The 12,433-nt window shown below is 39.7% G+C and overlaps 1 protein-coding gene across 2 annotated transcripts; it reads right to left on the bottom strand.

The window, feature by feature from the left end:
• Positions 1–2,348: 2,348 nt before the first annotated feature.
• On the bottom strand, positions 2,349–10,825 carry tbc1d24 (TBC1 domain family, member 24). Of its 2 annotated transcripts, none has more exons than XM_041974461.1 (7): positions 10,727–10,825; positions 7,137–8,236; positions 6,043–6,201; positions 5,658–5,721; positions 5,030–5,125; positions 3,647–3,890; positions 2,349–3,455 (listed from the first exon to the last, which is right to left on the bottom strand). In XM_041974461.1, exons 2-7 carry the CDS (start codon positions 8,120–8,122, stop codon positions 3,301–3,303), a joined length of 1,704 nt encoding a protein of 567 aa, XP_041830395.1. In that variant the 5' UTR covers positions 8,123–8,236; positions 10,727–10,825; the 3' UTR covers positions 2,349–3,300. The 2 variants fall into 2 exon arrangements, with proteins under 2 accessions (XP_041830395.1, XP_041830394.1); XM_041974460.1 differs by lacking the exon at positions 10,727–10,825 and adding an exon at positions 9,289–9,887.
• Between the last annotated feature and the right edge of the window lie 1,608 nt (positions 10,826–12,433).

Raw genomic sequence — 12,433 nt, 5'->3', positions numbered from 1 at the left:
ACACATTTATTCACCCTCCACCAGGACTCAACCTCTCAACAGTGGGTGTTTTACACTCGGCTGTGATATGCAGCAATGTGACATGTGACACAATTTGAGCATGCATGTTTGTGTGTTTTGAGTGGATGTTGCAGGACTGAGAAATACCCCCACTCCACACTCCTATGTTTAACTCCCAGCAAGTGCATGCTCAAAAACCCGGAAGGAAGAAGAAGAGGGTCAAGACAGCTGGGACCCTGTAGGACCCTGGGAATGTCTGTGTATGAGTCAGAGAGAGCTTGTGCCGTCCTTCCTCCATCCTTCCATGCTGCTCTCTGCAGTGCCTGGTCAAGTCAGCATTACAGGCCCCCCTCCCCCAGTATGGCTGTAAAGCCCCATCACTCGTGATGCAGTGTCTCCACATGCATCACAGGCCTCCTTCTTAGACACTACTCGGCTGGCATAGGCTGTATGAAACACGAAGAAAGCATTTTGAGATTGGGATAAAGTGTGTGCACAGTGATGCACTGATCACGAAAAGGTCACAATGACTGACATGTTCATTGTTTTCTCTTTCTCTGATGACTGAACAGACATGTCATTTACTTTTTGAGACTGGGTTATAGCGTTACTGTTAGGGAGACACACTCAGCAGATGTGTACAACCAGCTCTTTTGACAGCACACAGTAATATGATAGCTTATGTAGCCAGACATTGTTGCTGATTGTTTTGGGTGAATCCCCTTGTCCTTGAGTTAAATTAATCAGCTGCTTGTAAGGAGAGAATATTAAATAGGCCTACACTGTATTTCCACAGCAGATGTTTGAGATACCTGGGGAACTGTGAGAAACTCTCACAAGATGCTACCTAGGCACAGTCCAAGACACGCATACTGTCACATAATTTATATTTGCATTTGGAGTTCTGTTTTTATTATCAGATCAAGATGCACTTCTACTTTAAATCCTTTCAGTATAAAAATGCTGACACGTGGCTAATCTTTCAGAGTTCCTTTTCTATTTTTAACCATCTGTGACAAAAAAAGAATAATGTTTATGCAAATTTAGTTAAAGTACAAAGAAAAATCAGCTTATAACACATCTTTTATTTTCGGTATGAAAACCACCTGGGGGGAATAAATAAATAAATAAATAAAATAACAACAAAAGCAATCTCCTCACAATCTGTGAATCTGAACAATATTTGCTGGGATCTCCAGTCTTTCACCTTAAATCCCTTACAGCCTCTTATAAACTGAGAGGTGGGAGTGGTCAAGGAAAGACCCATCTCAGTGTTAAGCACTTAACAGTTAAGCATCTTACTCCTCCAGGCTTGAAAGCAAGGTTTTTCAGGAGATGCGCCAGACCAACACCCAAAGGAGCAGCTAAATATAGAAGTGCATGTGCGATTAGCAGCAGTGTGAATCCTGAATGAACAGCACTGCCTTCGAAGACAGAGTCAATACCTCTTACTGTAAAGAGGGAATTACAACACCACTTCACGATCAGAGATACAATCCCCCTGATGCATTAGGCTGAGGCAAATCCACTGCAAATTAATTCATGATACATTTTTATAGAAGTATAATGCATTGATGTCAATGCATTATTCTTCAATGGATGCTTTCAGTCTGAAAGCATTAAATGACTAATAAAATGCCTGAGCAGAAAATAAAGGATGGGTTGCTGTAGCTGGCAGCCTTTAGGTTTGAAATGTTATGGCTTATTGCTTTAACATTACTATTTGGAAGGAAGGCATTTACAGATGCGTTTGTAAGAATATCTGACTCATTTTAACAAAATACTTTCCAGTCATGCAGTCCTATGTCAGCTTCCACACAGAAGAGACATCCAAACAAAAATAGAGAATGTGCCTAAGAAGCATGTCTGAGTAATCTGTCATGTTTAATAGACCGATGACTATACGAGACATACACTCACATAGGCTGTTCTCATTGATTCACCAACATGGATGTTTTAATTGGGACCAAACCTCTTTTTAAAAAAAAATCAGTTATATGGGCATTTTTCTTTTAACTGAATCTGAAATGTCAATTTATTACTGCAAAAACGTCTTTAATATTATTTACACTACTGATAAGCATTAAAACTCATAACTTTGTTCAGATACCATTTATTTTGTAAAAAGAAGACTGGAAGGAGAAAAGCCTCTTTGCTCTCATACAACGAGCAGAGCAAAAGACAAGACGTTGAAGATTACGGAGTTCGATGCATGGTCAGCTGACTTTAAAAAGGCATCTGGCACACTTCTGTGACAGCCTGAAGAAATGCAGTTCTCTCTGCAAAAACACTGGCGTGAGATTTGGATGGAAGAAAGTAACCAGACAAGGAAACAAGAGTCTCTCAGGTGAACGCTAATGCTGTATTTTCTCATGTAGAATACATTTGTACTTATTCAACTTACACTTCATTTAAAGAACATACATACAGATACAAGTAACATGTGTAATTCCACCAACACTTTGCCAACAGGCCACCACTTCGTATTTATTTTCGACAGTGTGAAGGACGGAAGCGACAGGGAAATGCAAAACACAAAGGATGGGCTAACTGCATTTATCTCCACTTGTAAACCCAAAACATCTTAACTTTAACATTTTATTACACATTTACCATCCAAAAGATAAACTGTCACATTCAAACAAATCTTTGACACAGTGCAAAATGGCAACGCTCAAAGTCACTAAAGGACAATCACAAACATTTACTTCACTTATTCATTACCAAGATCTCCCACCTACAGTTTGTATTGCAAATAAAAGTGTGGAAAAATGTGAGAAGACCAAACCAAAGACTTTTGGCTAACCTGGTACAACTTTACAACACTATCATGATGTTCAATATTTGCCACAACATGAAGACTTCACTTCACAAATGATGGAAATGGTAGTTTTGTCAATATGAACTGGTAAGTAATACCTCTGAAATACTGGCTGAAAAGCTGGTTTTACACTGAATTTTGCAGAGTTAGATAACCAGAACAAAAAATATACAGAAATTAGCTCAGAAATGAGATTAACACTGTTAATCCTTTCTTTTTCCATTACCACTTAAACAGAATTAGTAAACAATTATATTGATCTGTAAATACAAAAATAAACCGAAAACAAACAAAAATATTTCTTATATATTGACATTTAGACAATTAAATTGAATTAATAAATAAAAATTATAAGAATGAATTTAAAGAACGGTTATTGTTCTGTTTGCATTTCAGTTTACAACCAAAACAACTTGCAGTGGAATATTATGCAAGTGTCCAAATGTGTGTGTATGTGTGCTGTGTGTGTGTGTACAGCATTATGAGGCCATGGCATCCTGGAATCCCCACACCTCTAGCAATGAAACCTGGAAGCTCTCTGCACACAGGGGAGGGTTGTCAAAGGTGGTGCACCTGCCAGTACGCCCGTGGTTCAGCTCCGAGTCGATGTACAGAGCGTTGCCTTCACCGCCCCCTGATCAGACAAAACATTACAGTCTTTGTACAAGTTACAGGTTACAAACAGAAAAACACATCATCAACATCTCCACAAGTTGAATTAATTTGAAACCGATTAACACAAACTCATACGTCAGCTGATAAGTCAAATCCAAGTGTCCCTTTCTTCCCCTGTCAACTCATTTCTTGCTCCTATAATCTACTCACCCACTATGATGGAGTCAAAGTTTCCAGCCATGAACATGGAAGTGTTTTTGGAGTTAAGGTTGAAGTGTCGAGCAGAGAGAAACGGTGACAGATGTCCAGCAGGTTTCTCTGGCTGCTGTAAACTGTTGTCTGCATTTTGGCTCTCGGAGGCTGCCGTGTCCTCCTGACCCTCGCTCTTGATGGAAGAAGCTAATTCAGGGTGACGGATCACCACCCACTCATAACGCTCCATTTCTGGCTTCAGCTAAAAGAGGGAAACGAGATTGAGGGCCACTTTATAGTATTCCACACTAATTAGACAGTAAGGCATTAAATGACATAAATCTAGTCAAATATATTAATGCTGTTTTCTTAACACTATCACATGTATAAAAGGCAACAATAAATCAGTTTAAAACTGTGACATAAATACATCCACAACTGTGTTACTTTTTCTTGCAGGCATTTGAGCCCTTTAGTTAATTTTAGCTGTACCTCTTATATCGATGTGCACCTCTACCTCAATTTAAAAAGCAACCCTGAGCTCCGTTTAAGCACTTGAGGGACAGTGTTGCAAGAAAGTAACTACACGACAATCAATTCTAAGTGTGTTAAATTTGAATAGTGCTGTAAAAAGATACATCAACATACAGGTACATTAACCTACACAAATTTCTTATTTTTTTAATTTAAAGATTAATGTGAGGAAACTTTGGGCCTGAACATGAAAAAGGTGAAGCTGTACAAATACTTCAGTTTGGACTGTATGCTATTAATCCCCCCCTATTCTTCTCCGACTGTTAACAGCACATCTGACAGACTTCAGTCCCTGCTGGTTGCTTTTTGTGTGCGCCAGGCGTGGTGTCAGGTGTGGGCCTGCTCACAGACTACCGGATCAGGTAACAGGAGTTTCCGATCTGGATGTGCTAAAGTATTAGTGTTCTAGATTATTGGGTTTTCTGGTGTCTGGGCTCAGGCAACCCACAGCTGTGCATCAACACAGTCAGATAAATAATTTATTAAGAGGGCATTAGGGAGTCGATCTTCTTTTCTATTTGTAGCTCAGGTGTTAAAAAAGTTAAAAGCTCAATGTTGAACTTAAGCCAGCAGCGGAGCATGATGTATGGTGATATGTGGTTGTTGCTGCTGGGGAAGACATGGCAACGTTGAGTGGACTGTGACCTACTAAACAGCCTTTTTTTTCAAATAGGAGCAAGACACACCAAGTGGAGCCACTGATAAGGAAACCAGGAATGTGAGAAACCATGGTAAATGATACCCCCTGGTGGCTACAATGTGGTAGTGCTCAAAAAAGAAAAAATATTCAAAATCATCAATATGGGTAGAGGTCACTTAAATAGATAGAAAAATAGGTCATTTGCAAAATGCTAAAAATAAGCTCACCCTGAAGACAAAACATTCCCCTGTACCAAAGAAGCTCAATTTGTTTCCTCCTCTCTTTCGTTCTTCCCAGTCTGAAGACAGAAAGGCTCCACAGACCTGGATGAAAACAGTAAATGACATGTTGAAAGAAATGCTTGCTATGAACTTATTCTTTAAAACACTTAATTATCAATGGCAGTGGAGGACTGCTACAATCTTCCACTGGCATTTAACTAAGCTTCCCTTTGCTGTGGTGTAATCCAATCATACAGCACCTGGTCACATGACGTTTGACACAAATTCACAGACACAAGGGCAGTAAATTCAAGTCCCTTTAAATTGCAGAAAGCCACTTTTAACGGTGTTTGAAAAAGAAAAGAAAAAAAGACAACATGCTGGACAGATTTTAATGCCACCCTTTGTTTTACTCTAACTCTACATCAGTTCCCCCTGTATGTTAAATATTACAAACATATCCAATCTAGAGACTGAAGATGCAGCATTGTAATCATATTCAAACAGTACAAATACTAATAAGGAGGAATTTAGCTGTAGTTTTTAAATAATATTTGTAGTCTGACTTCTGTTATTACCAACAAACAATACAAATGTGAAAGGTTGAAAGTCAATAGAGTGAGTATTCTCTTACATCGGCATCTGTGGTCCGGATGAGGAGCAGAGTGGGTTCGTAGCCCTCACAATGTGAGTAGAATCTAGAGGAAAATGTAAAATTTTGGCTCATTGCATCTTTTAAAATAAACTAAAAAACGTATCTGGGGCTTTAACATTAGCGGCAGCCAGGAAGTATGGATTTTTTTTATTTTTTTTTTATTAACCTTTGCATTTGAAGGTAGTGTTAAAAAATCCAAATACAGCAAGACTTTATACATTAACTGCACATTTTCAAGCTGACTGTCAGAGTTTTTCATTATTTTGCTTCTGACATTCAAATGCTTAACAGTGTTTTTCTTGTATACTGTGAGCTGAAGTCAGAGGCAGGATTCATGTGTTGAGGAGACAACTGTACTGTGTACCTGTTGAGGCTGCAGCCATGGGTAGAGGTGGTGAAAAGCAGTTGCGGTTGGCACAGGCCAAAGCGCTCAGGGATCCACGACCAGATGTCATGCATCTCCTTGGCACTCACGATCTCCGAGGAGAACGTGTCAGGGTTGAGTGCCAGCTGCACGTTTCGTCTGGAGAGATACCAGAAAGAGGGGCGACAGGAAGAAATGGAGAGGTTCAGAATAAGGGGCTCACACAGGGCTTAGGAGATCGCACAGCTGGTGATGCATTGATCTTTATAAATGCTTCAGGGAAATCTTGAGGTTTGAGAGTTTATTAACCCTGACCAATGATTTGATAAATTACTGTGTAAAGTGGTACAATTTGCAAGGGTAAATGAGGGGGAAAAATTGATCTGAAAGTGTAGCATTGAGAAGAGAACCCACCTAGAACTGCAAAACAACCAATGCAGAAAACACAGGAGTGGAGTGCAGATGAGACAGAAGATCATGAATGGAAAATGGTAGCAGAAATAAAATAGAAAGAAGAAGAGACAATGAGAAGAAGATGCAAAAGCAACCCAAAATAATTCCCAAGAGCAAGCAAGAACAGAGGGCTCAAAAGAACATGACATTACTGCTTCTACAATTAAAAGACAGCAGCCCTGGAAAAAGAAAAAAAATTTGGTCTACACTTCTGCTAAATTGTATTTAAGAATCTAAACTGGTCCTGTACTTTCTAACGCTGAATTCCTATCATTCTGTGCATGCCACCATGATTTGATTTAAATTACAGGAGCTGCAACCAATCTTAAATCACGTACAAGCTCTTCCACTGGGAAAGGAGAACTTTAGATAAAAAAGAGAGTTTAATTAATTAATTGTTGCATATTGTGCTTTTTTTTTTTTAAAGTGTGACATTTGTTTTAGGTTGATACGAAAGTTCTACAATAAGAAAAAAAATTCTAAACTGAAAAGCTCAGAATATTTAAGTGAGATAATGTCATGTCTTGATAAAAAAAAAAGTATAGTTTAACTTGTATTTCCATAAAAAGAAAAGCTTTGAATGAAAAGTAACAGAAAAATATTCAAAACTGATAGAGCAGAAATCAAGTCACTGACTTTACCGCTTCTGTTTGACAGTGATTCCTTTCTGCTGCAAGGACTTCTCATTTGTGAGCTGCAGCAGAGTGATCTCTTTGCGGCTAAACAGCCGGATGGAGAAGGACTTCTCCAGCAGCTTGTCAGGCGTGACAGTGGAGGCAATGCCCTTGACAAAAGCCTGTATATCTGCCCTAATTTTGCCAGAATCCTGCTGCTGGTTAACCTGGCCCCCCTGACTCCCTGTTTTATGTTTGCGATAGAACTTGAGCAATGCTATAGCCACACGATAAAGAACCTTGTAGCCCTCTACCAGGTAGACATCTAGGACTCTGACCACATGGCTAAAGGGCAGGTCACCAAGCACCCAGCGCTGCCAGTCGGCGTAGACCTCAAGCACATCCTGGGCTGTTGCAACGATCAGTTTGTGAGCAGCTGTGCAGTATTTGTTGGCCAGGTCACCGAAAGTCATACAGCTGGACTCAAAGGCCAAGAAAGTCTGATCCATCAGTCGTTTGCCTGGTTCGTTGCAAGCCAATATGCGGCTGACATGCTCAAAACACTGCGCTTCGTCTAAGCTGAAGTGAAGGAGCAAAGCGGTAATGGCTGGAAGTGCCGGGCAGTGGGAGATGTCTGGAAACTGTCCAGCCACACAGCTGATAATACGATGGGCTGAGGCCACTCCCTCTGTCTTCAGGCAGTAACGTGGAACAGGATTGCCATCCACAAACTCTGGCAGGGGGATCTGAGAAGAGGGCTTCTTCATGGCTGTATCTCCCATGATGTCACGATACACTTCTGCATCTGGGGTAACTGTGCGACAGGGAATGGCTTTAATGAGTTGCTGATAGACTTGCGCTCGTAGTTTGTGATTTTTGGCCCAGTAACCTTGGCGAGCCATCTGTTTGAACTCCTTCAGGTCTTTGCAGTCCACCTTGATGGGCCCACTGCTCTTGGCCAGGTCCCCCATCTGGGCCCAGTCCACAAAGCTGCCGTAATCTTCTTCAGCCATGATGCTGGAAATTTGCTGGACTGTCCGAGCAGGAACAGAGCAGGGTATTACTAGCCTTCTGTCCTCCACACAACAGAAAGCAAAGGTGTTGGACTTAACTGCCCATGGTGGTTTCTAGAAAAGACAAAGGTGAAAAGATTAGGTAAATGTGCATCAATACAAAAATAGATAAGTAATTGCATAATCAGTCACTCTGTCAGCAGCACCACGGCACAATCAAAACTCCATTTCCCAATGCATGTTCTATTTGAGGAGGATAAACAAAATGTTCTGAAATCTATTGAATAGTTTCTTATGCAATTAGTTACAACAATGACTAAATATCAGTCAGTTGTGGACACACAAGTTTATTAGAGAGATGCAGTACTGTAGAGAAACATCATTCCATTACTCAGATTCATGCTCCAGTAAAGATGTTGAGACTGAAAGAATAAGTCTATACATCATGCATCTCATACAGCTGTGAGGTGAAACAAATCCTGTGATCTGTAGCCTGAATGGAATGTAGTCAAACATCATCTTAGTCATATAACAAAATAAACCATTTCAGACAAGCTTTGATATACATATATTGATTGGATGGATTAAAACTGGCAGCAGCAATATTAAAAACTGAGTTGCAGACTTTTTTTTCCCTTCATCTGTGCTGACTCATAGGGTGTATGAAGATGTGCAGTTTTGTCACACCTATCACTATCATGTACAATAAATTGACTGAGATGGTCAGATCAATTCACACTGGTTTTAGCCAAGTCACATGAAAATGCATGTGCAAAGATCAGTTGCAATATACTGAAAATGACAGTTATAAAATCATCAGATCATGTCACACTGCCCTCAAACAAGTCACATGGAAGTGGAGACCAACGCATTACTACATATAAAGCTGGAAGGATTTCTGATGAGTTTAAAAGATTAGCCGTTTTACTTGAAGGGTACACAACAAATGTCTTTTGATCTTTGACATCAGCTCTAACTGACCCAAGATTGACTCTAATCTAGAGTCCACCAAAGGAAATTTTAACAGGCTAAAGACTCTTTGTTAGCTGTCCAACAAGTTAGTATAAAACTGTCGAAGCCACCACATACACATTCAAAGGATAGAACATTTAGGCTAAAATCACTTAATTAAGGGACCATACTCAATTAGCTATACTACTACTTACTACTTGCATAGGACAAGTGACTCAGCCAGCATTTCTGAAGATCTTCACCATGTAAAGATTTCCAAAAAGTTTGCTGCCGTTGACCTAAAACTGCATTTGATGTTTCCATATTTTGTATGCGAATGAAGGGCCCATATGTACTAATTACTTATATCAGAGTCCTTAATAAATTCTGGAAAGGTTCAAGTAGAAAGGAGCTAAAAGAAATCAAGCTTTTTAAACAGACAGACATGCTGATTTTTGTATTTATGTTAATGTTTAGATAAGATCTTTAGTATATCCAGAAAATGCAATGATAAACCTGTAAATATGGGCTCTTAAACATAATACACAGGTGTCTGACGTCCTGCAGGCAGTCACATTAACCAAGGTTTACTTGTCAAAAACATGAAGCCACCTGCAAAATAAAAGGCTTTAATTGATCCTACTTATAAATCCTGATTTTATCTTGTTTTCTTGGATTACTATGTTCACAGTAACATGACTTATGATTGTCCCCTTGGTCATATTACCATATAAATGTAGATATGAGAGTGGCAGCAGCAGCCGTCCACATTTTGCACTGAATTAGCTTAACAGCTCTAGTCAGTAGGGATTCATTAAGGCAAATAACTGTTTTCACATCTTTAGTGTTACAAGTTCCTTATTTTCCTGCAGCAGTTACGACATCGGATATATGAGCGATAGACTTGTATAAATGGGAGAGTGTAGTCGAGCTATCTAACTCAAGATTGCACTGACAAGGTTAGATAACGTTATTAAAGGTGGATAAATTCTTTCAACTCTCCACTGGATCCTCCGAATATGCAAAGATGCCCGTATCTAACATTATAAGAACAGCTATAGGAATCGACGCACGTTGAAGTAACAATTGTTGAATAGTGAAACGTACCGACGTCTGCTAGCCACCTGAGGTTAAATGTACGTCAAAATAGACGTTTTGGTCCGTTCGGCCTTCCATAGAAGACAGGTCTCAGGGTATTTAACGTTACCGCCAGAGTAAATCTGATACACCCTTTCTATTTATACTGCCATGTTAGCATCGCTAGCAATGGCTAGTTGCAAGCAGATCTTATCAGTGCATTTCAGTAGCTAACAAACCAATACAGCACAAACTGCCAGACCACACAACATTCACGACTAACAAGAAATCATGCAAATACCGACGAACGCAAAAACAAAGCTGTAAATCTAGCTGACGTCGCTGCTCCGGCTAGCATAAATGTTACTATCCACAAATCGATTTGGTCAACAAGCTCACTGTCTTGTAGTTTGTTCATTTAGAAGACGTTAATCTTGTTCTTATTTTCAGAAAAAAAACCAATGCGTATACACAAAGCGAATGACAGTGACAAGAACAGACTCCACGTTAGAAGACTTGATATAATCAAACAAACGTTGAAAATCAATCAGCAAATAAACGAATGGGTGCCCCTACCTGTAAATGAAATGTCTTGAGACATGAAGCAGCATTCACATTAAGTTGTCTTGAGCATGCGCAGTTCCACCCCTCGCTGCGTCTACGGCTGCTAGAGCTGCAGAGGAGCTCAGGTGGGCTGGTCTGATAGGAGCTGCTTACACCCACTACTTCCCTGTGTACGCCGATTCATTCACAAGGACGGAATACAGTTTCTTCTTAGACAACAATGTCAGGGTTTTAAGATTATATATAAGAAACAACAAAAACACAGTTTTGCTATTACACCTCAGTATTGTCTATCATTTTTTCTACATATCACTATAAACTAGGCGTGTCTGTACCACACACAAGTATTTAGGGAATTTCCTATAATGAAGTAATACAGAAATACCACAAGATGTTAACATCATTGTGTCAGCTCAGTGCTATAACCATGCAGAAGCTGCATGGCAATCCCAATTATCTTGTTTGCCCTGTTTATGTGAAGACTTAGTCTGTTAAATGAGTGATGGCACTGGGACAGGGCAGGAAGTGCCCTTGCAAGGACAACAAACCCTGCCTTTGTTAAGGACTCAAAGCAACCACCAAAACACAGCCGCCCAACACATGACAGTTGTTACTTATAATTAAATTGTGGAATCATAATTGCCTTCCAGAACAACTCAGGGTAAAACGTCTTGTCCCTCTGAAATACGGCTGATGTTTTTCATGTCTTCATTTTGAAAGACTCTCTTTGTGCTTCAGCAGTGACAAAAGACTGCAACATTAGTAAAGTAGATAAGTCCAGCTGTTACTGTAATGTGTTGTCATTATATTTGACATTATATCCATTCTTCTATATCCAGGCATTAGTAGGTGATTGAGCATGCAGGACCTATGTAAGATTTAGCTGAAAAAGCTGGGGGTGGTTTTGCAAACAAAACATTGCAAGAGAATGTCAATATGGGACTTATTACCTTGCACGATAACAAACATATTTGTCATATTGATTCATATATGCATGGATGGTGGATAGATAGATATTGACTGTATTGTGTATTATCTTGAGATGCTCAAGTTCCTCAAAATCATTGTGATGCTCATAACTGGGACTGTAATATTATCATTTTGCAAAGAAAAGAACAACCATGTCACAAGAGCTAAGCAGAGCATCATAATCTGTTTGAATACTGTGGCATTAGGATAATTTCATGTTGTTTGGATGAATGGTTTGAAACATCTGGGTCAGACTGTATGCCTATACAGTACAACCAAGCAGTGCAGTGAGTGAGTGAATGAGTGAGTGAGGGAGTGAGAGAAGAGAAGAGACAGATGGGTGTAAAGCCAGTAAGCCTTTAGGTCTTAGCTTACAGAGGTTTATGTTCATTAAATCTTTCCGCTCTGGCACTCTGCATGACATCACTCCGCACCAGCCAATCCCAGTCCCCTTGCACTCTCCCCTGCCTTACATTAAAACACATATGCACTCACTCGCGCACACAAAGGCAAATGTTAGCAACAAAAGCAAATGTGTGACGTTTGCTTACAGTGCTTCTCTGGATCTGTCCTTGAGCAAGGCGCCAAAGCTGAAAGCAAATCTTGCTGATCAGTAAAAGCCAGGGACAGCTTTTTAAATAAACTTTTATATAATTAAAAATGGGTTGGCTAAATTGTTTAATTACTACTAAACAAAATTACTTCCCATTGCAGGCTTTGTCAAATATTTGATCTCGGTCTCTCTCTCTC

Source organism: Melanotaenia boesemani, chromosome 21 (assembly GCF_017639745.1).
Source record: "Melanotaenia boesemani isolate fMelBoe1 chromosome 21, fMelBoe1.pri, whole genome shotgun sequence".
Classification (NCBI taxonomy): Eukaryota; Metazoa; Chordata; class Actinopteri; order Atheriniformes; family Melanotaeniidae; genus Melanotaenia; species Melanotaenia boesemani.
The sequence above is the reverse complement of the archived record's forward strand: the minus strand, read 5'-3'. Positions and strand labels throughout refer to the sequence as shown.

What these genes read in the sequence shown, in the direction of transcription:
- tbc1d24 (XM_041974460.1), bottom strand. An exon ending in CATGGCTGCAGCCTCAACAG is followed by an intron (nt 5,722 to 6,042) that starts GTACACAGTACA and finishes ATTTTCCTCTAG; the next exon opens with ATTCTACTCACATTGTGAGG. An exon ending in GGGAATGTTTTGTCTTCAGG is followed by an intron (nt 3,891 to 5,029) that starts GTGAGCTTATTT and finishes TCCCTCTTTTAG; the next exon opens with CTGAAGCCAGAAATGGAGCG.